This window comes from Dipodomys merriami, unplaced genomic scaffold (genome assembly GCF_024711535.1).
Source record: "Dipodomys merriami isolate MVZ:Mamm:240054 unplaced genomic scaffold, mDipMer1.0.p SCAF_8, whole genome shotgun sequence".
NCBI classification, from domain to species: Eukaryota; Metazoa; Chordata; class Mammalia; order Rodentia; family Heteromyidae; genus Dipodomys; species Dipodomys merriami.
In genome coordinates, this window is record NW_027206401.1 from 39933714 (window position 1) to 39960609 (window position 26896).

Here is a 26896-nt window from a genome sequence, read left to right on the forward strand (position 1 = left end):
TCCTGGTTCTCCAAGGTGGGGGACACGCGGCCAGGGCCTGGCAGCTGAGCTAGGAGTTCGGTGCCCGCCGGTGGCACCTTCACCTGCCTGCCCAGTCCCTGTGCTAACGCGGAAGAAATATTTGTTAGGGGAACAACACCAACAAAAAGTTATTAATGTCAAATAATTCTCTCCAGAACCATGTGCTGTGGGACGTGAAAGAGCACATAAAAATTCCTCTGACAGAAGACGATTTCTTAAACAGGAGGAAAAGAGCTCCTTACACTTTCCACATAGATTTGGGATCTTAACACCAGTGATTTACAGTGGCTAGTTTGTGTTACAACCCCATAAGAAACTTGGTTTTCGCCACTCTTTCGCCACATATTTTTGGTGTGTGGCTTAAAAAAAAAACAATCCTAGAGGAAACACTGATGGAAGGAAAAATATATGTTCCAGTTTTTAAAAGGGCGCAGGTTCAAATTCATTCCACGGCAAGATTTCCTATTGACATTTGGCACATGAAGAGTTAATTCATAACAATCAAATTCTCTCTCTCTCTCTCTCTCTCTCTCTCTCTCTCTCTCTCTCTCTCTCTCTCTCTCTCTCTCTCTCTCTCTCTCTCTCTCTCTCTCTCTCAGGCGGGGTCCTAACGCTCTCTTGTCTTTCTAAAATCGGCGAAAACTATGTATTTGTAGGGCCTTTATTTCCTTCTTTTACTATACAACAATTCCTCATTCTGAGAGCAGAGAGCTGTTTGCCGCCAATAACAGACACCCAGAGCCCGGCTCCTCACGAACAAATCGCATATGGAAGTCCTCCACCGCCCCCTGCCCCCCCCCCCACCCCAGTCCCAGACAAAGAGCTATAAAAACTCAAAAAGACGTGGAAGAAGTAAACTTTAAGATATAGATGCACTTTTACTGGTGTATTAAATGACATTTCAGACATTTTTTTTAGAAAAAGAAATACATCTCAATGTTTCCAACAATCAGGAGTCTAGGAACAATAAGAGTCTAGGATTGTTTTGATGGGATATTGATAATTTCTAAAACCTCTAACAACTAAGCCAAGCAGAGAGGTGTTATTAAGGTAAAGGAAAGGTACTGCGTGATAAAGTTAACTTTAAAGACAGGAATAAATCTCCTTGCTTCCCACTGAACACCAGAACAATGTAAAAATATTCTGATAATTTATCTCCATCACCAAGTGAAACATTAAACAACAACAACAACAACACTTAGTGCCAGTCCAGTACTCATCTCTAGATAAGGGAGCATGGAAATAATGCTGGTCCAAGTTCTGCAAACACAAGGTCAGGTGATTCCAGGATTTGCTAACTGGGTGGCAGGTCCCTGCCATGTTCACATTGTTTCCCATCCTCAGTCAAGTAGTTAGAATAGATTTCAGAAGCCCTGGTTCCCTTTTTATCACAACTGTCCATTATTAAGTGATGATGCATCATTAAAAAAGTAAACTTTCCTAAACTAGGAAAACATCTATAGAAAACTTAGCTATACATCTCATTTAGTCCTATTGTATTTCCAGGCGCATCTGTGTTTTACACAAACACTGTCCCTTGGCCTTTTCCTCTGAAATATCCAAGCAGACTCCAAGCCACTCTCACTTCATCCTCCTTTCTTTTCTTTACAAGCTCCATTCTTTATCTCACTATTTAACTTGTGTAGGAATTCAATAGGATCTAGAACAGAGTTCCATGAATTGACTGAGAAATCAACAAAAGACAAATCACACAGAGGAGTGGGAAAAGATCATCTCACCCTGTTCCCCAGCCCTATCCAAGATGCTTCCATAACAAAGAAAATAAAAGACAAATAAATGCAGCATCCTATGTATAGGTACCCAGTACACCAAGTACCTTCCCTCTTACTGTGGCTGTTGCATCTCTTTAGTTGGTGCCTTTAAAGAAATAAGAAGATGAATACCCTTATCAAAGCCATTTCATCAGAAAATTTTGCCAATGTGTGATCTCTCCTGGCAGTAACAGGAAGAAGAGAGGAAGAGTGCTTTTGTTGCTGCCATCTGAAATATAAAGGAAGTTATTTTGTGGGAACCGAGGATGTTTAGAAATGCCGAGCATAATATTATTTGTGGCCATTCCCTTCCTATGACCTTCGCATAACTCTTTCCCACATGATCATTTCTCTCCCATCTTATATCATAAATCTAAAATACAGCACATGCTGAAGAAACACAAGCGCTCGATCAGGACAGCTGCAATCTGAGTCCTTGTCTTTAGGGGAAAGGGAAGGTTTGTCATTGTGGCTAAGACAAAAATCTTAGGGAAAACTGCCTCACAGCTAGCTCTCTCCCCGGTAGCTATGAGGAGATTTTCACGTTAGTGGATAATATATTCCAAAACTGGCCTGGAAACTACCTGAGGAGCTTTAGAATTAGAATTGCAGGCATAGGACAAGAACATGGAGTGTTTGGTTCACATGTGGTATTTACCAGTTAGTAGCCCCTTTGGCCAAGAACAAAAATGTCTTCTCAAGGTCCATTGAAATGCCCTGCAGAGGGCAGATGCTGCTTGGTTTCTGCCTACAGTGGAGGGATATTGACCCAGGACTCAAATCTATACCTAGCTTAAACATTTTACCCATCAGCATGTCTGCGGTCACAAAGCACTTCTTCTTTCTGTCACTTCTCGTTCAGACTATTGATAAGATCATTTGGTTGAATCTGTTTGGGACCCATGTAATATTGACTAGGAGTTAGAAAAGATGATCACATGTAATAAGCCCAGAAAGTACCCTTCTAAATGAACATTTATACTTAAGCCAGTGTTCCAAGGAGGACTTTAACTACATCAGCAAACTTGTAAACTAACACAACATTGTCTGGGATTCTCACTAACCTTAGGAGTGATTTGTATAAGGGCAGTGTTCCATCGAAGATAGTCTCAGACAATCTGCTATTCAAATTATAGCTTGAGTCTCTCCTATGTATTCTCCCTTCCTTTCTTATTTTGGAGATTTTTTTTAAAAAATGAGAAAAAGGCATCATTATAAAAGCCACTATAAAATCTATCATTTTCTAGAAACCTACAGATGTAAGGATCAAGCTCTATTTCTAATCATTTGGTAAATGCTCATAACATATTGCTGAGTTTGTTGTGGTTGTTGAAAGGCATGTATTAAGTATGTAAATAAATTGCCTGAGCCTCGCTTTTCTGCAAACCCCAAATTATATGAAAACAGGTAGGTAGAGATTAAACTCCATCTAATTGCACTGATGTTCTATGAGTCCAAGTGGAGAAAGTACAGTTAACCTAGAAGGAAGATGCAGGAATATCTGACTGTATTTACAAGGCAAACATCTCTGTTGGACCTAGAAGAAGCAAACAAACTTGAAGCTCAAACTTGATAACCATTTCGATTTACTGAGACAGGCATGGTGACTGGAAGGTTTGAGAGTGATGATAGCTTTTTCAAAGAAAAGTAAGTCAGAGCAGTAGTCTTCATTTAAAACAAAACAAAACAAAAAGCCTCAAAAAAGTTATAAACATGAAACCTGGCAGTGTATGCATAAAATTTATTCCAAAACTTTATAAAGTATAAAGGAAGGGAAGTGTTTTACACACAACTCAACTCAGTCAGTATAAGGTCTAGGGGTTTCTTCCCCCTTTAAAACTTGGCACTATCTTTAAAAATAAAATAAAGATATTTCAATAATTAGAACAAACTATGAAGGTATTGTGCATTTCTGTTTTATGTAATAATAAAATATTACTTTAACATAAATATATAAGGATCTCTGCGTTTTTATTTTCCCCACAAGCACAACCAAATGTACCAAAACAAAGTATTTTTAAAGAGACTGAACAAAAAAATTACATCCCATATAGATTTTGCTCACCTACTCATTTAAAGCTACAGAAAAAACAGTTTCCAGAACCTTTTTGCTTCAAAAGAAATAAATATACATTGAGGCAGGCCACTTAAAAATGATATGAAAATATTTCCCTGGGTAGCATTAAAAAAAAGAAAAATAGACAAAGAAACATTTAAACTATTTCTGCATTTCAAAAGACATATATTAAACATATATACATAGTGGTAAGGTTCAGCGGTAACTTTTATCTTAGTAAACCTAGGAGAGGTTGGGGAGCTGTAGACACATCCCCTGAACTCCAGCTTCTGACCTTACATACTTGGTTATAAGTATCTGAAAATTCATTTCCTCCCTTTACCATTCATTGGCTATTTGCCCTGCTCTGGATTGCTTCACTGAAGACCAGTTCCTACACCTTAGAAACAGGCAGTATGATGCGCCCTGAAGCAGCTCCATGTCCATCTCCTTGTGACATTCACTGGGAGAAATGAAAACAGGCAAATAAATATGCCCATGCCCATGATAAGTCACCATTTATCTTGCAAAAAACAAAACAAAACCAAAACAGCGAAAATGAAACAATCACAGGTGTTTGAAAGATACAATACTGTATAAAGCATATTCCATACCACCTTACCTACTGAGTGCAGTGCTAATCTGATTCTGACCCATAATTTTAGGGTAGTAAGAATTTAATTTTTTAAAATAAACATTTAGCTAATACCTAACCAGGAAAAAAATGCCACAACTTTCAAAGGTTAATAAAAAAATTGTCTTCCCTTATAGTGTCCTTTTGTGCTGATTATGATCTTTAAAATTGTAACTCATCACAGTTTGGTGGTGTTTATTTTCAAGACAGTTACAAGTTTTTTTTTTTTTTTCTTCTTCTTCTTCTTTCATCTACACTTCCCAGTAGAGTCTATTGTGTTGGGAGCCAATCATTTTTTTTTTTCCCATCAAGATAAGGTCAAAAAATGCACTTAAAACTATTAACAAAGGGGAGAAAGGAAGGATTGAAAATGGCACCCCCACCCCACACACACTTTATTTGGCTTATTCAATGAACGAAGGAGAGCAGAGCTGATCAAGTCAAACTGATATTTTCTGTAATGAATTCTGGGAGAAGATAGTATGAAACCCTAAATATGACTTGATAAACAAATGAAGCAGAGAAGACAAAACCAGCCTACTGCCTATGGATGCATGTGAGTATTTGTGTGCTAAGAAACACAGTCTATGCATCATTAAGTTTCTGGGTTATTTTCTTTATATTAGGAAAAAATCTACTATAGGAACAAAGTTTAACCACTGCTGTCAGCACAAATAATTCCTCTTAATTAAGTTATTAGACCTAAAGGCAGAGAACTATACAGGGATATTTAAAGATATATATATATATTTCCCCAGTTCTCTTCAAAGTGCCACTTTCTTTCAGTTGGACTATTCTGGAAATAAATTTAATCTCCATATTTCCTCTGAGTTGTTTCACAATAGGCTCGTCTGATAAAATGAAGTAAGCAGTCACTCACTATCGATTTTTCTTTTTCATCCCTCTATAACATCCCCCAGAAACACTGCTTGAAAATGAAGTTTACTTGGTAGGTGATAACAAAACAAAGCAATGCTTGCCTCTTATTTCAATATTTCAAACTAGATCCTTGCCTTGGATAAAGCGGGTAGACAATACACATTTCCTGAAAGCAAACACTTATTTATTTTGCATGGGGCCAATCGTTTTGCTTTGGTAAAAGGAGTAAATAAATGTTACACCAATCACTGTATGGGACATTTGAGGGTACGCAGCAAAGTTCACAAACAACAAGAACAAGGGGCAACACAAAAACATTGGAAATGGAGAGCTGCCCAGAGCTGGCTTCCAGCTCTCTGCTGAGGAAAGCAAAAACAAAACACAACCCCAAATGGCAAATGCAAAATCAACGGTGGGCATCAAGAGAAATAGAGTTTTACAAATTTGTTGGCGTAAACTTCAATTTTCTTGCAGTGCAATTTGTGTGGTTAAATTTTTGTCTATATCCAAAGAGTGTGTGTCTCCCCCCCCCTTTCCCGATGGGGAATCCACATTAAATAAACACAGCAGCATGTGCCAACTTGAAGCACCAGGAAGCTGCAGCTCTGTGTTTATTGCGGTTTGGTGGATTTTTTGTCTTTTTGGTAATTTATTTAGTTTTGCCAGGTATTTATCTTAGTTCTCTCTCTGTCTCTCTCTCTGTCTCTCTCTCTGTCTCTCTCTCTGTCTCTCTGTCTCTCTCTCTCTCTCTCTCTCTCTCTCTCTCTCTCTCTCTCTCTCTCTCTCTCTCACACACACACACACACACACACACACACACTTCACTCTACCAAGGAGACACTCTACTCTGCCTGGGTACTCGCCTGCAAAGGTCAAAACACCTCATTACATCTGCTAAGGTTTAGAGGATTGAGTCCAGTATCTTGGTTGCTTTCCTTTCTCCTTATTATTATTATTATTAATTATTTTTCTTCTTAAGGGACTGGGAAGTAATAATTAAAAAATAAAAGAACAATCAGAAGTTAGAGAGGGAACAGTGGTCCCCGGAAAGGACCGAGGACCAAGGGAGAGGGGAAGCCCCGCGCTCTGCCCCTCCCCTCCCTTCCCCTCCCCCCTCTTACCCCCCCCCTCCCCCGCTGGAGTTCACTGGACGGGCGTCTGCACCCCGTGGTGTGGCGGCGTGTCCCTACTCCCCCCGTACACATCCTCGGCGCCCGGCAGAGTCCCTCCGGGAGGGGTCATCCTTTTCTCTTTCTGTCTCCTGTTACAAAACCAAACTCTCACCACCTCCTTCTCCAGCTGTAAGCTGTCCGCCAGGGAGGTGATCTCCTGGGCCGAGGGCTTGGGGCATTTGAGGAAATGGCTCTCCAGAGCCCCCTTGACGCTCACCTCGATGGAGGTCCGCTTTTTCCGCTTGCGCCCCTGCGCTGCGATCTTGTCTATGCTCGTGGGGCTGCCCGAGGACGAGTCTGCCTCCTCCAACCACTTGTTCAACAAAGGCTTCAGCTTGCACATGTTCTTGAAGCTCAGCTGTAGGGCCTCAAACCTGCAGATGGTGGTCTGCGAGAACACGTTCCCGTACAGGGTGCCCAGCGCCAGCCCCACGTCCGCTTGGGTAAATCCCAGTTTGATCCGCCTCTGCTTGAACTGCTTGGCGAACTGCTCCAGGTCGTCCGAGGTCGGCGTGTCCTCGTCCGAGTGCGGGTCGTGGTGCGCGCCCGGGTGGCCCGGCGGGCCCGGCGGGGGCGGGGGCGGGGGCGGCTGCTGGTGCGGGTGCGAGTGTGGATGCGGGTGGTGGTCGGCGTGGTGAGGCTCGTCGTGCGCGTCCCGCAGGCCGTGGTGGTGCAGCCCGGCCGGCTGCCCGCCGGCGCCCAGCATGCCGTTCACCGTGAAGCTGGGCTGGGAGTAGAGCAAGCCGCCGTTGGACGCTCCCATGGAGGGCGGGAGATGCGCCGCGGCCGCCGCGCTCCGCCATGCCCCGGGTCCGGGGTGGTGGTTGGCGGCGTGGTGCACCAGATGCGGTGGTCGCTGCTGCTGCTGTTGCTGCTGCTGCTGCTGCTGCTGTTGCTGCTGCTGCTGCTGGTGCTGCTGCTGCTGCTGCAGGGCGCCCGGCCCGTGCAGCTCGTCGCCGCGGCCGCCCTGCTGCACCACCACCGAGGGCTTGATGTCCGGCTGGCCCAGGGGGCTGGTGGACCACGGGGAGCCGTCGCCGCCGCCCCCGCCGCCGCCCCCGCCCCCGCCGCCGCCGCCGCCGCCGCCGCCGCCACCGCCGCCGTGGGACAGCGCGGTGATCCACTGGTGAGCGTGGCTGAGCGGGTGCCCGTTGCTCTGCAGCGCGCCGTAGTCGCCCTGCACCAGGCTCTGCGCCTCGCGGTAGCCCCCCGCGCCCTGCTGCATGCCGCCGGGCGGCTCGGCGTGCACGATCGAGGCGCTGGAGGTGAGCAGGCTGTAGTGGTTAGACGCTGCGGTCGCCATGACTCTCGGAGCCGGACTGAGCGCTCCGGTTAAAGGAGCCGCGCATTTGACAGTTACTTTTCCGCCTCGGGTTCTCTCTCTCTCTCTCTCTCTCTCTTTCTCTCTCTTTCTCTTTCTTTCTCCCTCTCTCTCCCCTCTCTCTCGCTTTCTCTCCTCTCTCGCACTGTTTCTCTCTCTCCTCTTTCTCTCTCCCCTGGCACACAGCTCCGACGCCCGCTCCGACGCCTTCTGTTGCTGCTCCTGCTTTTACTGTTGCTGCTGCTGCTACCGCTGCCTCCCGCCCGCCCGCCCTCGCTCTCTTTCTCCTCTCCCTCCTTCTCGCTCCAGCTCACTCTGACTCGCTCCGCGCTCGCTCCCCCCCTCGCGCTGCTCTCCCCAGCTCTCTCCCGCTCTCTTGGCAGCGCCCGCTCGCAGCGGCACGCGCCTGGGCCCCGCCCCCTCCGCCCCCTCCCATTGGCTCCGCGCCCTTTGATTTACGTGGATACCGCTAGCAACCTCCCAGGCCGGCTCCACTGATTGGCTCGGAGCTACCCCCCCTTCTCCTCCCCTGGGCGCGGAGTCTTCCTGGCCCTCCTCCTGGTCTCCTCCACCCCCCCCCGCCCCCACCAGACTTGCAATTCAGATTCTCCGGGTTGGGTACCCCTCCTTCTTCTTCTCCACCCCGACTTCCTCCGCCCGCTTTGAGGTGGCCCCGCCCCCCATCTGTCTCCCAGGCAGAGAAGCGGGGCAGGGGGGCGGTCCCTGAGCTCTTATCGACCACAGCCACTAGGAAGACTTGAATGAGGGTGGGAAATGTTCATTATGTGTTCCCAGTAGGTCTTTGAGGAAGTGGGAGAGATGCAGGAAGAGAAACAGAGTCGCACTAAGTCATGGGAGTCCGGTTTTTCTTCACCTAGGACACACACACACACACACACACACACACACACACACACACCAGTGTCGTTCAGACCTAGAGCCAGGAGCCAGACTAGGGCCCCGGTTGCACGTCCCCCTCCCCCATGGTTAGAATGCACAGGTGCTTTTTATTGTTGGGTTGCCGCTGGCCACTTTGGCGGAGAATGAGGGTCTCCTTCCCTTCCGCCCTGCTACCTAGGTCTCTCTTTCTTTCAAGTTCCAGGCTCAACTCACTTCCAGTCCCTGGGCGAAAGGCGCTGGAAGCCCTGGGTGAGAGGCCGGCACAGCGTTGGGCGCTCTTTGTGAACGACTGGGGTGGAGGCGCAGAGTTGCTGGCTCTAATAGCGCAGCGATCTGAGCTGAACACAAACTCAGAGACTCTGCCTCATTCCATCAGCCGCGCGCCCAGCTCTAGACTGAGCGAAGTAGGAGCTTGCACGGGCAGAACCCTCGCCCTGCGCGAGGCTGCAGGCATACTTTGCCAGGAGGGCGCCGCCTCCTGATGGGGTGAAATTGTCAAGGACCAGCGGTCCATGCCGAATGGGGCTGCGTGCGCTTTTCCCGCGCACTCTTGGCGCTAGTCCCGGCAACTTTTGCGTGAGGCACTTCCAAAAGTGAGGGAGAGTATGTGAAAGCAAATGAGCCAGCGCTTAGGGAAATCTAATCAGTGACTTCGCCAGGTGTCCACGGGTGGGGCTGCTCTCACTAAGCTCTGGCGCTCTGGCGCTCTGGCTAGTTGAGCTTTCTGCTCAGCCTTCAGCCAGCCGTGAACTCCAGAGCAAGACCGGCGGGAAGATGAACCTGCGGCTCTGCTCTGCCGAGCGGGAACGCACGGCGCCTACAGCTTCCAAGCCCCCCCCCCCCCCAGAGCTGGCAGCTGTTGCTGTTTCCGAGCTTGCAAGTCTATTAGTGGGGACCCGAGCGCAGATTCAGACTGCAGGCAGCGGCAGCAGCAGCAGCAGGACCGCCGGGCAGAATCTGGAGTGAGGCACCAGTACCTTGGAGCGAATCAAAAGTTACTGCTGGGAAGTAAAAGGTCCCGGGGAACCCCACTTCACACGCCTGGCCCTGCGCCTTGGGGCGCTAGCGCTGACTCTAAGGGAAGCCAAGTCGATGCTCAGAGGGAGCATTTTTTGGGGGTGGGGGGAGGAGACCTCCGAGCATTTTAATCACAGCAGAATGGAGCCGGCCAGAAAATTCATCACGGCTAACGACGAGAGGTGCTCTTTGGGGAGTGGCTAAGCTGTTTATAAATCACCATGTTGAGTACCCGCCCAGGCAGGGAGCTTTGGCTGCGAATTTCCACGTGGCCAGTGTTTATGAGTGTGTTGTCGGGGATGGAGGAGACTGAGGAATGGGGAGGGGAGGAGCGAACCCACTGGCAGCGCCAGCGGATCGCACTTGCTCGCCCGCGCGCGCGCACCCGCGCGGCCAGGCTGGGGCACGCGTAGAATGGCGATCAGTCCCAGCACAGGACTCCCCCCCCCCGTCATTCTGGCTAAGTGCCTGGGGGCTGCTAGAAATTCAGTAACTTAGCCTGGCCCGGAAAGTAAAAGCAACCCCCCCTGAAAGTCCGAGACACAGGGCGCGCGGACTCAGCGGTTGGTGCCGGAGTTTCTAGTGTTGCAAACGGAGGGGACCCGCGGCGGGCAAAGACACCCCCTTCCGGCGCGTTGTGAGTGCGGCTCCCTCCTCCTCCCGCACCCCGCAGGTGGAGTGCACAGCAGGCTCCCCTGCAAGGTCCCCTCCAGGCCAACGGTGCTCTCCCCCCCCCCACTTCCTTCTGGAAGGGACTTAGAGCTCCTAAGGAGAAGGCACTGCCTGGAAGGTTTGCCTCAGGGTACTAAGCGCCGTCTTTTTCCCCCACTACTCTGTTTCGGGAGCAGGTGTCTGCTTCCCCCCCCCCCCCCGCCCTCTAGACTTAATGTCACATTTCTCGAAAGACAAAGCCCTTTGCAGCCTGTAGGATGATGCACTGGAGGCAAGGTTGAAGTTTCCAAATGCATTTCCAACGGAGCTGTGGCTGCCAGGGTTTTAGCCAATTAACAAGACCTTTTGTCCCAACTTCTTTGCACTCCTTATCCCCCCCCCCAAAACCGGGGGAAGTTAGTGTGTGTGTGCGTGTGCGTGCGTGTGCGTGCGTGTGTGTGATGGGGGGGGGAAGGCAAGTGTAGCCTGCACGTGTACATCAAAACTTCCTGTTTGCGATGGGACTTCTGTGGCGATTCGGGAACCCTTTCTACTTTGAGGTCCCAAGTCTCCCCTCCACCCCCAACCTCAGCACCGCCTCATTTGGCAGGCGACCCGAAACATTCCCTACCCGGGTAGTGCTATTGGGTATGATATACCCACGAAATCCCGGGAGATGACAAAACAATGCCTTACTCACTGGCCGCAGCGTCTGGATCGCGCTGCCCACCCCGGAGCAGGCCAATCGCAGGGCAGGCGAGGCTGCGCGAGGACCGGCGCTCTCCCACTCCACCCGCAGTCTCAGCCGCCTCCCCAGCCCGGAGCTGGGGCCCGGCTGGCGCGAACAGCGGCTCCAGAGCAGCCCCGACTTCCCGCTTTCCCTCGCGGCGCGGCGCCTCGTCGCGACACCCAGAATCTTAGCTCTGGAAGGTTTTTAGACCCGGCCTTCTCCATACTTTCAGTGGCGCTGTTCTTCTCGCTGACCACGCCAGGGCAGAGTCCGTATGTGTTCCTGCCTTTCTCGGCTGGTATGAAAAAAAAAAAAAAAAGCACGTTGAAGGTGTCTCGGGCAGACAACTTGCAGGTTTTGATTCAGCTCATTTCTTTTCAGTGTTCAAAGCAAGCAGCTGTTCACATACAGAGGCCGCTTACGCTGACGTGGAGAGGATTTCAAACAACCTTAAAAATGCTTTGAACTGACAAGGTGTCTTGCTTTCTGCTTCCCTCCTGCACAGCTCCTCCAGATCACTTGCTAGGACAATGGCTGAACAGGCAATGCAGTGCGTGGGGGCCACCCAGCTACCTAGGCTCCTTTATGACAGGACAGGCAGGACACATCCTGAAGAAGCCCTAGCCTGGGCATCACCCTATTTTCTTTTAGGACTAGGGGAAGGGATCCACTCAGTAACCTGGTTGTACTGGTCTGAAGAAGAGGTGCAGGATCCAAGCTTTTCCAGCAACACGGAAGAGGCCAGTATTCACACCTAATACTTCCATGCTCTTTGAGACTGTGAGTTGGGCTTGGATCCCGGGCAGCCACCGTGATCTAATGCCCTACATCTTTCCCTGAGTAAACCTGATAACTTGCACTCTATTTTGTTAACTTGTTCATCTAGTAAACAAACTCATATCATGCGACAGATGATATTCATGTATACGAGGAGTTGGCATAAAACTCACCTAACCACTTTCATACATTGAGCTGGAAGGTCCTATGTATTCAAACAGAGGTGAGGTAGCATTCATTTGGTAGATCTCAATTTTTCTCCTTTATGTAGAAATCATGAAGAAGCAGAAAAGCACAGAGAATTTTCTTAGGAGGTGATCATTGAAAGGGTGCAGAAGGCAACTGGTTTAAGTTAGGTGAAATTGCCCATTCATTTTTTTTTTTTAGTGTATTCACCTTGAGATAAGATTTTTGTGAGTCTTCCTCTCCTCCTGTTCATGCCCCCTCCCACACATACACATTGTCCCTGTCATCTGCTTTCTGCTCTCCTGCTAGCCCAAGCAGACCAGCTGTGTGATTTGGTAGAGACCTGCTCCCTCACCATCTGAATGGAACGTCTTTGCTAAAGGTCTACAGAGCATCAAAACTGAGGCTCAGACTTCAGAGCTACAGCTTTAAACAGCCAATCTACACAAAGAGGCAGCTGGCCGTTTTAATGAAAACCGCCTTAAAGCTTCAAGAACTACAGCCTTGGGGGAATACATTTAAAAGGAACCGAGAAAATGCATTTCCAAGTTGCCAATTCTTGGGAAAGACAATAAACATTTACCTAAAATATAAAAAAACAGATTAATCTTTAACTAGATAACCATAACTATATGGCTCCCGAATAAAAAAATTCACCCACTTAAAATTGTATATTACTATCTAGATTTTGTAAGTCCCTATACATCTGTCCCTATGTTGTATAGAAGAGTAACTTTTCTGGAAGTTGAAAAATTGTACTTCATACTTTCCCAACTATCCATGCCACACATGTAGAAAATTTTATTTTTATATTAACTACTGTATCAACTACTGGAATGTGATGTACTAACTTCAGTGGTATTTGAAACAAAACTCTGTAGATTCATGGATATTGATCTTTTTCCCTTCTTCAAGCTCTGGATCTTATCAGTGAAAATGATTTATGCTTTGTAGTCCCAAAGTGAATTTTTTTTTAGACAAGCATGGCTTGAAGAATTTAACACCATGTCTAACAACAGACAATCTAGCTGTTTTAGGGATTGCTTTGAGTAATTTATCAAAGAGAGCTCCTAAATTTTGCATCTTTGCTGTGAGGCCTCAGGAAGGGGAAAACATAAAGGACATATTCCAACAATATGTAAAATAGCTTCTGCATGGAGGAGTTAATACAGCTGGTGTATACTGAAAACAGGGACAGAAAGAAGGCCATTAGTGGCTCTTAACTCACCTGCCTGAATTTCTCTTCAAAGGACTAATAGGTAAATGCCTTCTTAGCCATAGATACTAAAGCTATATTCCTCCTTCTTACCTTCAAGCAGGTGAATGGATGGCCACCAGGAGGGGATGACACTTTGATAAAGTAGTTTTAACAGAAAGAAGCCTTCTTAGCTCCAAAGCATTTGGAAAATGTATTGAGACCCAAGCTCTTGACGAAGCCCCTTGTCTCTTTTCAGTCTCTGGAGCAATCTGAGAAGCCAGTGGCTAGGGCATGGACACACACCTGTGCCAGGCAGCAGGGTGGGGTGTGTGTGGGGACCTGATTAGCTTTTTCATTGAAGCCATTCCAAGAGCTAAGACTGGCTCTCTGTCGCTGGGAAAAACAGGCAGTTTTTAGTTAAAGTTCGACTTCTGTTCTCCTATTCTGGTTGCATGCAGTACAAATGCAAATCCCTTCTAAAGTGTACAAGTACATTTAACAATTGGGCCCTTAGTGTCTGGGGACAGTAGCCAGCAGGGGAGGGGCTGTGCTTTGGGAGAAATGCTTTTCTTGGAGCAGTTAACCACAGCAGTAGTACCTCTGGGCCAGGACCTCATGCGAGTTCCTTGTGTGACAATCCTGCCATTCCATGAGCCCTGGACATAATAACTTCAAGGTTGGCAGTTATTATTTTGTTTTAAAGATGATTTCTGGAATGTGGATCCTGGTAGTGTAAAGAGCGACACTGTTAGGAAAATAAAAGACCTGAGCAAAGGAAGGTCTAGGCATGTGAGAGCAGTCAGACACTCTGGCTCTGGTGTCTTTGCTTTTCTGAGTTTTCGATGGTAATCTAGGGCAGCCGGGGTCCAGACTTGTATGCAAAATAAGAAAACGGGACGCGGCCTAGTCAGAGGCCCGATCATATTAATGCCCTAGGTCAAAGGATGAGAATAATGAGTAGGCGAGGAACTCAGTTCGTGAACAGGAACTTAATTAACCTTGGGTGAGTGAAAGAAAGTCAGAGATCACTGCTTGGACTATGGTCGAGGGTGCTTATATTTATACGTGTGTGTGTGTGTGTGTGTGTGTGTGTGCGCGCGCGCGCGCGTATGTATGTGAATATGTGCGCGCGCACGTGAGATCGGGTAGAGGTGAAGTCTGCTTTATGCATTATTCTAATGATTTTTTTTTAACTCTCAAAAGAGCTTCCGTTTGGGCTTCTTAGAGCCATCCAAACCCCACTCTGTCCTACAGAGAATTTTGCTGCGGGAGCCCAGGATCTCTGATAGATCCCGTGTCCCCGCCTCGGCCACCAAAAGGGGTCAGCAGGGGTGGGGTGGCCGGGAGAAGGGGCGGCTGCGTCTTCCAGCCCTGGTCTGACCTCCCAGGACTGCGAGGGGAAGCTTCAGAAAGGGTGAGGTGGGGGTGGGGGTGGGGGTCCACGGCCGCCGAACGCTCTGGCAGGTCCTGGCTGCTATCCCGGGGAGGAAGACGAGGGCCAGAAGCGGGAGGCTGGGCCATTGTCCAAGGAGGGCGCATTTTTGTCGGGATGCTGCTGGTTGCTATAGCGAGGAGGGAAATCCAAACAGAGGGGCTCAGTTCGCTTCCCCAGGGCCTGGGAGCAGCGCTCCCTCCTCGCAGCCAAAATAAAAGTGCCACCAAGGGCTTGGCCCGCCTACCCTGAGAGCCCACTGCTGCCTCGGGAGAGGGGCCAGGAGGACCCCGGTGAAGCCAGGGAGCAGCCCAGCAGGTTACCGCTGCTGCTGGCGGGGTGCACCGGTGGAATCGCCCCCTCCCTCCACGTCTCTCCGTCCCTGGCTCTATCTCTCCGTCTTTCTCTCCCCCTGTCCCTCCTCCTTGCTCTTCCCCTACCCCTCACCCCGCTTTTCATGTCTTATTTTGTTTAGGAAACATCTACAACTTATTCAAACTTCTAAGACTTTCCTGGTGGTTGAGAGCTCCAATCGGGACAATTGGCATTACTGGCGTCCTCAGTGGATGGGGAGCGGTGCTCCGTATTCTCGATGTCTGGATGTCTGGAGAAGGAGAGACAATCCCAGGGCCAGAATGCTCTGTTCTGAGAATTTTTTAAAGTCACTGGAAGGAAAAGTTTGCTCAAAAGTAATGTAAATGCAAAGTTTTTACATTTGAAAGAGACTCTTATTTTGCAGTAGTTTTAAAAATAAACCTCTTGCTATTCAACTTCGAAAACAGGGCAGGCAGCTAGAGTTACAAGGCTGACTCTTTATTGCATGAAATTTCCCCTACAATGTAGTTCATAGTAGCAAAGAGAAAAAACAGCACTATTTGATAAACTGTAAACTGTTTTAGACATTTCTCAGCTTGTAGTTTAAAAAGGAGGAATCTATGTATACATATATAATTTACTGAAGGTCAGATAAATGGTTTAGAGTTTTATTTGTGGAGGTAAACTACACCAAAAGGTGGGTGAACAATAGGAACTTGGAAGGTTAATTCTTACTCTCCAGTGACTTTTAAGGCTAATTTCCTCTTTCTCCCTCTGTTCTTTCTCCTTCCTTTCTGTCTCCAAAAACTTTCATTTTACTTGAGGAAGACCTTTGAAAGGCATAGTCAAAAACATTTCTGTTCTTCTTCCCTTTAAATATTTATATTTTCCTTTCCAATGGCAAATTCCTTTAAAAAAAAAGTTCATGCAACTTCACAAGAAGTCCCTTAATTCATAATGATATTCACATTTTTAAAAATGCTTGAAAGAAATCATGTTAATGAAGAGAACATTTGCAGTAATTTGGTGATAATTATCAGAATCACCACACATTCGCAGAGGCTTGAACAATACGTGTTCAGAGAAAAGCAAAACACATTATTTTAATAGTCTGATATGCAAACTATGGACCGTTCAATTATGTAGCTTAATAATGCATACATGATGTGATCTTGTTATTGGGATGGGAAGGTTTGAGTGAGTCACTCCTAAGACCAAGAGTGCTTTCACATCCAGTAAAATCCATTGCCATGGATCAGGGGTCCCTGCCAAACTGCATTTAAGAGAATAAAAATTAATGACTGAGAATTTGAGCGTTAAATTAACATCAATTATATGACCTGCATGCTGGAAAGATTAAATTTCTTATGCCCTAATTAGATAACATCTCCTCATACATCAAGCAACTTCTGTTTTTTATTTCTAGGTTTCAGGACTACAATGGCAGGTGCACAGATCTAGTTGAGGGTTTCCCATATTTGAGGCCAGCTCTCCTTTCCTTGTCTGAATGCACACTGGGCAGAGGACTAGACTCATTCTCTACTTTTCATGATGGTGATAGTTGGAGAGGAAGAGGCTTGGCAGGCAGTACCCAGGTGGACCTAAAGCATCCCAGGAACCTTTTAATAGCTTCCTCAAACGGGGTTGGGCCAGCAAAGGTTAAGCAGGAAAAGTTTTGAGGGTCTAGACAAAATGGACCCTTTAAATAATAGAAACATCTAAGTTCTAAGTACAAGGTTGCAACTTCATCTGCAGTGCTGTGCTTGAAATAGGATAAACACACACATATTCATCACACACATATTCATATGTGTGTGTGGTAGGAGGACAAAAAAAAAAAAAAAACCAAGACAGCAACACTGATTTGCTTGTGAAGATGCTTAGAAGAGATCATCTTTCCAAACGGTGCCCTTACTTTCCAAATCTTCTAAGCTGATCACAGACATATAAACTGATGTGGCTAAGTGGAGCTCTGCTTGACTCTGTGGACACATGGTAGACACGGACAAAAAGTGGAGAGTGGATCAGGCTGGACAGCGGAAGGCTCCCTTCATTCAAAACAAAACAAAACACAAATCTGTTGTGGATGAAGGAGCAGAGGAAGGACAGAAATGGGAGGGGGAGATGGTAAGTGGTGGCAAGTTCATTCTCAAGGTTCCTAATTTGGGACTAGGAGGTTCCGGGGCTCTGACTCATCGGATTTGGAAACAAAGCACCAAAGACTCAAGTTCCTTTAGGATTCCGAGTATTCCCCTATATTTACGGTGCGGCCCCAGACTCTTCTGGGGAAAAGTTAGTGTGCCTCTCTCTTCCCTCCTCTGGCCTTCCGCAGGGACAGTAAAGAATGCGCTAACCTTTTGGACCACTGCCTCGAACTCTGGGCGGGACCAAAAGGGCAAGATTAAAATCTCAAGGCAGGCGATTCGAAATCTCCACACCCCCCCCCCAACCCCCGCCACCGCCCCATAGAGTTTTCACGTGTCAGTGTTTCTATTCATCCTTCCATTGGAGAAAAGGGCAGGCGTGCGTGAGAGCCAGTCTATGCGGCTGTGAATAGTGACTTGTGTGGCGTGGCGGGGGAGGGGAGGAGAGTCTTAGGAAAGTCAGCAGGTGTGGCCGAGGCGGAGCAGTGCAGAAGGGGAGAGTGGTTCGCCGCCGAGAGGGTGACCCAGGTCCCCGCAGGATGCGCTCAGGATGGCTCTTTGCCACTCCTCACCGCGGGAGTGGGGGCCGCGCAGCCCCTTACGCACCGCCCGACGTGCGCCCTCAACTTGGCAGTTCGTGAACTCCCAGGCCGGTTTTGCTCACCCTCAGAGTTGGAATGGTCTGGAGAGTCATAGCTCAGCCAGGGTCTGGGCGGGTAAAACTTGCGCCAGGGTTCTGGTAGGGACTTTGGAGAGGAGGGGCGGGGCCTCGGGGGAGGGCGGGGTTCGGGGGCGGGGCGCAGGCGGGGCGCGGGAATCGCCCCAGCCCTCCTCCACTCCTCCCCCTCCCGCAACATTTGAAACCCGGCGCGCTCCCAGGCTCCCGCGCCAAGGTCAGTGCGGCTCTCGGATGGGGGGGAGGATGGGGTGGGGCCCGGGGCGCGAAGGAGCCAGGTGAGAAGGTGAGCTCAGACGGGCAAACGGACGTGAGAAAGTTCGCCCTGCGTTCCCAAAGATCCTCGTCTTCGAAGCCACGCAGTTGTGGCGAACTTTAAAGCCACGCTCCCTGGACGCAGAGGAGGGAGCCTCGGTCTCTAGCCTCTTCCTCTCTCCGCAGAGCGAGCGGCTCGAAGGAGGACTTCTCCTTTACACCGGTGTCCCCTCCCCTCCCGGCGTCCCCGAGAGCGTGCCTCTGCTCGAAATGGCTACTCCACCTAGAAATTGAAAAATCAATACTAGTTTAGCCTCTTCCGTGAGATGATGCCCTGTGGAAAGTCCAGGGAGGAACACACGCCGCCTAATTCTCGGGCTAGACCAAAGGCATGGCCCTAAGCGCCTGCAGAATTTACATAGAGATTCACAATGAGTAACACTCATGCGCTCTTGAAAATATGTCTGATGACTAGTAGCTTTATTATAAGCCCTGAGACACGCCTCTTACGCAGTCTCTGCTAGGGATCAGAAACTTGTAAGGTGTTTCTTCTTCCTGTTGTCTTAAAAGCATCTCGGACGATTTCTTGTCAGTTTTCAGCTGCCATTTGCAGCACAGACAGATTTCGAATGCCTGCTGCAGATTGTCTCCAAAGTTTTAAAGAACATTATGTAAGCCCTATTTACATAAGAGCTTTAACTCAAACCTCCCAGAAAACCACTTATTACCAAAGGAAACCTATCCAGTGGAGCAGCTTAACCGACCTGTATCAATATGACACTTTCAAGAACAGCAGTAGTTCACTATTTTGGGGGAGAAAAAGTGGATGGAACAAAGAATTGGAGTATTTTGCATTTTTGTTCAGCTGGGTTTTATATCACTTGAGCATTGTTCCTAAGCTTAAATCAGACAGAGGAGACATTTATAGGATATAGCTTTTCTCTGTGTGGTTAGCACTTAACTAGGCCACAGGGATGGTCCTGTCTTCGTTCATCATGTTGAATCCCAAATGTGAGAACAAATGTTAGTAGAATCAAGAACAAGTTTTACTAATGTCTAAATTAGTAAACGAATTTATGAATATATGATACCGTAAGCAAAACTGAAGCAGCAATAAAAAGAAATTCTTTATCTGCATGCTTCTTCCCTTCCTTTGTTCCTTCCTTCTTTTCTTCCAACTTTTCATTTTTGTCTTCATTACATCTCACTCCGCTTCCCATAGATCATTGTTATAAGTTTAAATGAAGTTTTCCTTCTTTTCCCCTCCTGTTTTTCTCTTTTATTCTCATCTTAATTTTTTCATTTATATACTAGATGTTTAGGTGGGACTTTCATTGTTACAAATCCTTTTAGGAAAACATGACCTTTGAAACAGTAAACTTAGTTATCATTAGCTCAAAACTGGAATAGTAGAAGCAAGGCCAATATCTTCCCCTGGATTGAATGGAAGGCTAGCTTTGGGTTAGTGTTCTGACTCTGTGACTGAAATAACTTGGGGAAAACCTACACTGTTGTTTCATCAGAAAAAGTCAACTCAAGTACTATAGACTTCTTTGCTTACTGTTAAATATTAGATGACAGAAATACTGCAAGGGTGTCCCTAGAACTGACATTCATTCTGGTGACCATATCCCTGTCCCTGCAGACCAGAGAAGATGTCATTCTATTTCTCCATCATGGAACTTGTCTTGTGGGAGAAAGGACTGGATTCTTGAACACCTCCCTGTAGGTGTCCTAAGATGTAATATATCCATGTTATGTGTAGTGATGTTTCATAGAGCAATTGAGAACCAGACAGGTTGTATCTTCTATCACCTGCTGTTCTTTCCTATCCTCCAGGAAAAACAGGCTCCAGGTCTGCCCTTTGTGACATTCTTAAGAATTTACACATGTTCTCTGAGGGACTTCTCACTCTTGTATTCCTTTCATCAATACGATAAGGCAATCTAGTGTTAAAAGCTGACAAATGCAAAATGGCACCTTTTTTTTTCCCCAGAGAGGAGCTTGGAGGGCCCAAGTTAAGGTCCCAAACAATAAATCTCTGCAGTGTAATTGGAGTTAAGGCTGTAGTTAGCAGATGGAAAAGATATTTTAGGCAGGAAGAATTTACAGCATTCCTAAAATATAGCCACATGTCCATGAGTCACCTTTTTTGTCCTCTCTTTTAAGACCAGCTTTACCTCTGTGAGCTGCTCAGATATGATGAATCAACTGCAAAAATAATGGCTTTGAATTTGCTGTTGGTAATTATACAACATTAGGAAAGTTTTAATGGGATGAGTAGTATATTAGAGAATTTAGAACTTCTAGAACTAGTCTGAAAGGAATGTCCCATGATTTGCTTGTGAAAGTATAGAAAGTATAGATTCATTCAGGGAGTGGGTTTTACCTAAGTAGATCACCAATCAAGGCAAAAGAACATTAGCTAGAATAATGGTGGAAAAGTGGGAAAAAGTATAAATTTTATGGGCTGGGAAGGTGGCTCAGGGGTAGAGCGCTTGCCTTGCATGCTTGAGGCCCTGGGTTCAATTCCTCAGCACCACATAAGCAAAAAGAAAAAAGCCAGAAATGGCGCTGTGGCTTAAGTGGTAGAGCGCTAGCCTTGGGCTGAAGAACTGAGGGACAGTGCCCAGGCCCAGAGTTCAGGCCCCACGACTGGATCCCCCCAAAAAGTATAAATTTTATTTAACTTATACCTTAAGATAAAGCCCTCATATTCTAATAGCTTTGTTGTAGAGAGAATAGAGTAGAGAGAAACCAATAGAGAAAGACAAAAGACAGAGGAAGGTATAGTTAAGGCCTTGGTTCAGGTGGGCCTAAAGTCTACTCTTGGATATTATTGTCTGCAAGACAAGACCATTGTCCCTTTCTCTCCATGAAATTGGTTAGTTTTTGACACTTACAATTAAAGCAGCAATGACTCTTTCATGATATGTACTTTTAAGAGTGCAAAGTTGATTATTAATCATACATCTTAATTTATAACATTAGGTGTTCATTTTTTGAAGGAAATACTTTCAATTGATGCAGATGACATTGCATATGTTTGATAAAATGTCATATTCTATATCTTGCTTTTTTACTCAGTATGATATATGGATTATTATTAATAATTCCTATATTGTTCTATGTATCTGAATCTTGTGTTTCTATTTGCTACACAGTTCTCCATCCCATATGTATCAGCCATGCTCCAGTGGGTGCTTATTTCAAAAGATAATTTAATGTAGGGTGTAGATTGCACAGATGTAGGAGTGCAGAAAGTTCAAGAAGCAAGAATTGATGAACACACACACACACACACACACACACACACACACACACACACACACACACACACACACACACACACACACACACCCCAAGGGGAATATGAGAACAAGCAGCCACTGAAACTGGAAGCAGGCTACTCAGGACTCAAGAAATAGTCATCCTGAAAGTAACACGTTGTTAACATCAATGTCTGTAAAGTGTGACCATCTTCCATTCTCTGTGTGTACTGTGCTTAAGTCTTCTGAGCAAACCATCAAATTTCCTTACTGTATTGATCTACTTAAAAAAATCTTCAATTGAGCAAAAAGATTGTTTTCTCTTTTTTCCCCATGCTACTCTATTTTAACAAAACATTGAGCTCTTTATATAAACTAATATGAAAGTGAGTAAGACAAGGTGTGAGGAGAGACCAGTAGGAAACAAATACAATTGTACTTCTAACTATGTATGGTCTCACAGCCTAGTGGGGATAGAAGGTGGGGAAGTAGTACAATGTGGTCTGTGACATCTCCTACCTACTGACTGAATTTACTTATTCATTCTATGTAATGTGCTTTGTGTTTTCCAGGTATGGTATAAACCCCCCCTAAAGTTCAGGACTTGGAACTTTGGTTCATTATACAATAGATGGGGCTTTTAGGAAGTGATTGTCTTATGAGAGTGATTCTCTAAGCAATGCATAATTTTATTAATGGTTTAGTATTTAAACAGGCCTGTGGGAAGTGGTAGAACTGTGACTAGAGAAAGTAGGTGAATGGGAGTGTGACATTGAAAGCTACATTATTTCTGGCCTCTTCCTTCTTTCCTTTCTCTGTTTCTTACTTTCTCTCTGTCTCTCTCACTTTATCTCTGTCTGTCTGTCTGTCTGTCTGTCTGTTTCTGCTTTATGGCAAGCAATAGGAGGAACAGACTCCTCTATAAGAGGCTCCCACCACCATGATGTTCTGCCTCACCATAGACTCATTGTAACGGAGAAGCAGACTGCACAGAAATCCCTGAAACCACGAGCCAAAGTAAGTCCTTTGAAAAGCTGGGTGCTGGTGGCTCTTGCCTGTAATCCGAACTACTCAGGAGGCTGAGATCTGAGGATTACAGTTTGAAGCCAGCCAGAGCAGGAAAATCTGTTAGACTTATCTCCAATTAACTACCAGAAAACTGGAAGTGGAGCTTTGGCTCAAAGTGATAGAATGTTAGCTCTGAGCAGTAAAGCTCAGGGAGACCTCCCAGGCCCTTAGTTCAAGCCTCACAACTGACAAAAATGAACAACAACAAGACACTGAAAAAAAAAAAAACCAAACCAACAAAAAACAAAGCAAATCCTTACCTCTGGTATTTTGTCACAGAAAATATGAATAATATAGAAAGCTAGTCATGAAAATGGCTTCATAGCTGTGGTCCTATGTACTTTATAAATCTTTGGATTGGTTTGTTGGAGCAATTTGAAAACGTTCTGAGATGTGAACTAGAGAAATGCTAGAACGCTGTGAGTGGAGTTTAATAAGGCCATTTGGTGGAAGTTCAGAGGACCAGAATGGTAATAGGAATGTAGAAAGTGAAGACCTGGTTCATGAGATTTCAGATGAAAATAGGGACTTTGGGGATTTGGATTGTCATGTTATGTTATGCCCAAAAATGTTTTGTTTGAGTCTTTTAATTTCAAGGTAATGGACTAGTTAATCTGTTAGAGAAAACATGTCAAAGCAGTGCAGGATTTAGGCTGTGGTGTAGGCATTGCTGGCTACTTTTAGCTGGGGGGATTTGCAGTAAGAATTGGGAGCAAAAGCAGAGCATAAAGGCTTGAAAAACTTAGTTTAACCAGCTAAAGTTGAGGTGAAGGATGTTGCTGAAGAGATTCGTGCAATTAAAAAAAAAAACAAGTGCTTTTTACAGGGAAAATATGAAAGTTGCCTTGAGGGCACCTAAGGAATTGGCTAGACTTCAACAATAGCACCTTAGGGATCAAAGTTTGAAGTCATTCGTGAAGCTTTCCCTTAAAAACAGAGTACTTCTGGAGTCCTCTATTCACAGAAGGCCATCAGGAAGTTGTTTCTTCAGGATTCTTTTACCAAGTTCAGCTGCCCAAGCAGTGAGAGGCTGCTGCAGCCCTCGTCTAAGGGATTTCAGCTACTGCTGGAGTTGGTGGAAGACTTTGACTTCTTTTCTTTGATGACAGTTTTGCAGGCATGCAGAATGCAGGAATTGTAGGATCCTTATGACTTATATCTACATTTTAGAGAGAGAGAGAGGTCTTCAAGCCCAGGTTATGTGCAGCAAGATTGAGTCCTTGTAGACAGTTCCCGAAAGAGCAATTCGTGGAAGTTTTGATAGGTTCTATAGAGACCCCTAGAAATTAGATATTCCACAATGGAAAAATCTGTGGAGAAAAGCACGGGAAGTGAGTGGCACCAGTTGAGAGAGATGCCATGGGGCTGTAGCTGTCAAGGCTACAGGGCAATACAACCTAAGCCCTTTGGAGCTCACATAACACTATCATGTGCCCTCACTCCTGGTGTAGGGCCAAAGGATTTAATGCTTTCTCTGTTTTTGGTCCTGCCTTGGTTTCATCCTTACTTTATATGACTCATTCCTCCCTTTTGGAATGGAGTGATTTTCTTTAGCCATTGTATGTTGGAAGTAGGTAACGTCAACAAAATTATTTTCCCCCAGGGACTCACAATTGTGATTCTGCCTTGAGTCTCAGAGAACTTGGACTTGGAATTTTTAGAAATGCTAAAACAATTGCAGTTTTAAAGACCCTTGAAGGTAAACTAAATGTGTTATTGCATGATGAGATGGTCATGAGCCTTGGAGGGCCAAGGAGTAATGTATTAAAAGCTTAGTCCTTAATGAAATGTTCAGAAGTGGGACTTTTGGGAACTGATTGGACCACAAGAGTAGTGACTTCATCAATAGATGAATCCATTGATGGAGTCATAGTTGAATGGACTCTCTGGAGGAGGTAGGAACTGTAGAAGGTGGGGCCCTATTAGAAAAAGTAGGACACCAAATGCCTGTCTGAAGGGCACATTTAGTCCCTAGCCTCTTTTTTTTTCTGTTTCTCTCTGCTTCCCAGGTACCATGAGGTGAGCAGCCTCTATAATATGCTTCTTCCCCTGTGACATTCTGGCTTCCACACTGCCAATTGCATTAGGGACTACTGACTCTGAAACCATGAGCCAAAATATATTCTCCCTTGAGTTGTTCATCTCAGGAATTTTGTTATAGCAATGACAACAACACTGACAGTAACTTCAACTCACGTTGAAATCATTCGTGAAGCTTAAAAAGGCATCTGGAGGGCTGGGAATGTGGCTTAGTGGTAGAGTGCTTGTCTAGCAAGCATGAAGCCCTGGGTTCAATTCCTCAGTATCACATAAACAGAAAAATCTGGAAGTGGCACTGTGGCTCAAGTGGTAGAGTGCTAGCCTTGAGCAAAAGAAAATCAGAGATAGTGCCCAGGTCCTGAGTTGAAGCCCCAGGACTGGCCAAAAAAAAAAAAAAAGGCATTTGGGACCACCCTCAGAGATAATCATTTCAGAGGTCTGAGCACAAACAGCATTGGGTGTTTGAAGAACTCCTCATAGGATTCTAATATGCACTCAAGATTGAAAACCACTGCTCCAAAGAGATGAAGGCACTCTGCTTTCTTTTCTGGATGCTCATAGTTTCATGTTATGAAAAAAGAAAAAAAAAAGGGAATAATCAGTCCATTATAACCCAGTGTGAAAAGCTTTGTGATGGGGTGAGCATGGAGAGCTATGGTCATTTTCTCATTTGATAGATGAAGAATCTGAAGGTCTCAGATGTTAATGGATTTGTCCAACATCATAGGTTGATGTGTCAGAGAGCTCTGTTATTAACCTAGATCTGTTAGATTTGAATAATCTAAAGCTACACGAAGATTCTCAATAAAAGGAAAAGGTAAAAATTAGGCCTATTTGCTTTTTTATTATTTTATGAAATAAACATTTATAATATTTTAGTACCTTGTAATCTAGAAAAAATCATGACTCCATATAGTTGTAAGTGAAAAACTATGATAAGAAAAAGAGAAACAAAGGAGGAGGCTACAATGCTTGATAAGAAATGTACTCATTATCTTACCCATGTAATTGTAACCCCTCTGTACAGTATTTTCACAATAAAAAAAGAGAAAAAATGCTCTTATGAGTCTATATTCTCAAAATATATTTACTGAATCAGATACTTGTAAAAATATAGAGACTATGTTTTTTATTTATTATGATTCTTAGGTCTCTCACAATATCGATCTAACAAAATTGGGCAGTATGCATTTACTTATCAATCTCATAAAATTTGCTAATAGCAAATGAAGTTCTAGAATTTAGGGTAGAGGCCACTTTGATAATTTGAAGCATGTTGATCACTTCTTAGAATATTAACCATCATGTAATTTGGATCTCCCTTAGACTCTTCCAAAAGTGCCCTTCTTGTTAGACTATTTCTGGGATTCACAGAATCCTCTTATTTTTATTCAGGAAGTTATAAAATATATGAATGCAAAGTTTCTGTGTAAATTATCCTATTTTAGCTTTTATTTTTTTATAGTTTTACTTTAGGAAAACTTTCACTTGTGGAAAAACATCTCTGCTCATCATAAAAAGGGTATACACAGGCAAAAAGCAAAATAACTTTTCTACATTTTGTACTGATGTTTTATACATCAGTGAGGTTGTGTGTGGCATGTCCAAACTGAAAATAAAAAATGGAAACAGAATCTCTGAGATGTCCGTCTGGAGGTTTTCTGAGTGAGGATCATTAGCCAAACTTTGGAAGACACCCCCAGTTCTCGCTGAAATGAGACAGGAGCTGGAATTTCTCCTTTCCCTTCCCCCAAAACCATGAAATAAAGCAGAGTTTTACTATTTTAACTAGACGACAGCAGTAACCCAGTGAGAACAAGGGATTCTAGATAGAGATTCAACTTCTAAAAGCGAATTTTAAAGAGAATAAAAATCTCAGTGATACACATACTTTATGAGAGAATAAACAAGGTGTTATTGAGATATTTAAAAATTATAATATAATATTTTTCCTTCAGAGATATCAGAATGTCTGAAATGATCATAATGATTCAACTTTTGCATATCTGTAGGGGTTCTTTTAAATTTCTGAGAACTGTTTCATTTTATCGTGAAATTCCATTGAGGTTCTATAGAACTGATTGCATGAAAAGGTCCTACAAAGTTCAAGACAAATTTTCTCCCCTGACTTTATTGCATAATAATAATAAGCAATGGTTTCTGCTTTTGGTCATTTCATGAAATAAAAACTTTAGTTATTTCAACTCACAGATTTATATATGTAAAGAGTTTCTTTCTGGGCTGCATGAGAAAGCAGGCATCTTTCTCTTTTTCTGGTATCTCAAAGAGACTCAGCCCAGTATGAGTTACATGAGTAGCTCAGCATGAGATGTCCCAGTCTGGCATTTGATTCTGAAGAGATTAGAAATGGCAATTCCAGCAT

General features: G+C 45.2%; 1 protein-coding gene across 1 annotated transcript; it reads right to left on the minus strand.

The window, feature by feature from the left end:
• Positions 1-6500: 6500 nt before the first annotated feature.
• Pou3f2 (POU class 3 homeobox 2) lies at positions 6501-8081 on the minus strand. Its single transcript, XM_070010069.1, has one exon. It carries the CDS (start codon positions 7835-7837, stop codon positions 6506-6508), a length of 1332 nt encoding a protein of 443 aa, XP_069866170.1. The 5' UTR covers positions 7838-8081; the 3' UTR covers positions 6501-6505.
• Between the last annotated feature and the right edge of the window lie 18815 nt (positions 8082-26896).

What these genes read in the sequence shown, in the direction of transcription:
- Pou3f2 (XM_070010069.1), bottom strand. Translation starts at nt 7,837, where the DNA reads ATGGCGACCGCAGCGTCTAACCACTACAGCCTGCTCACCTCCAGCGCC.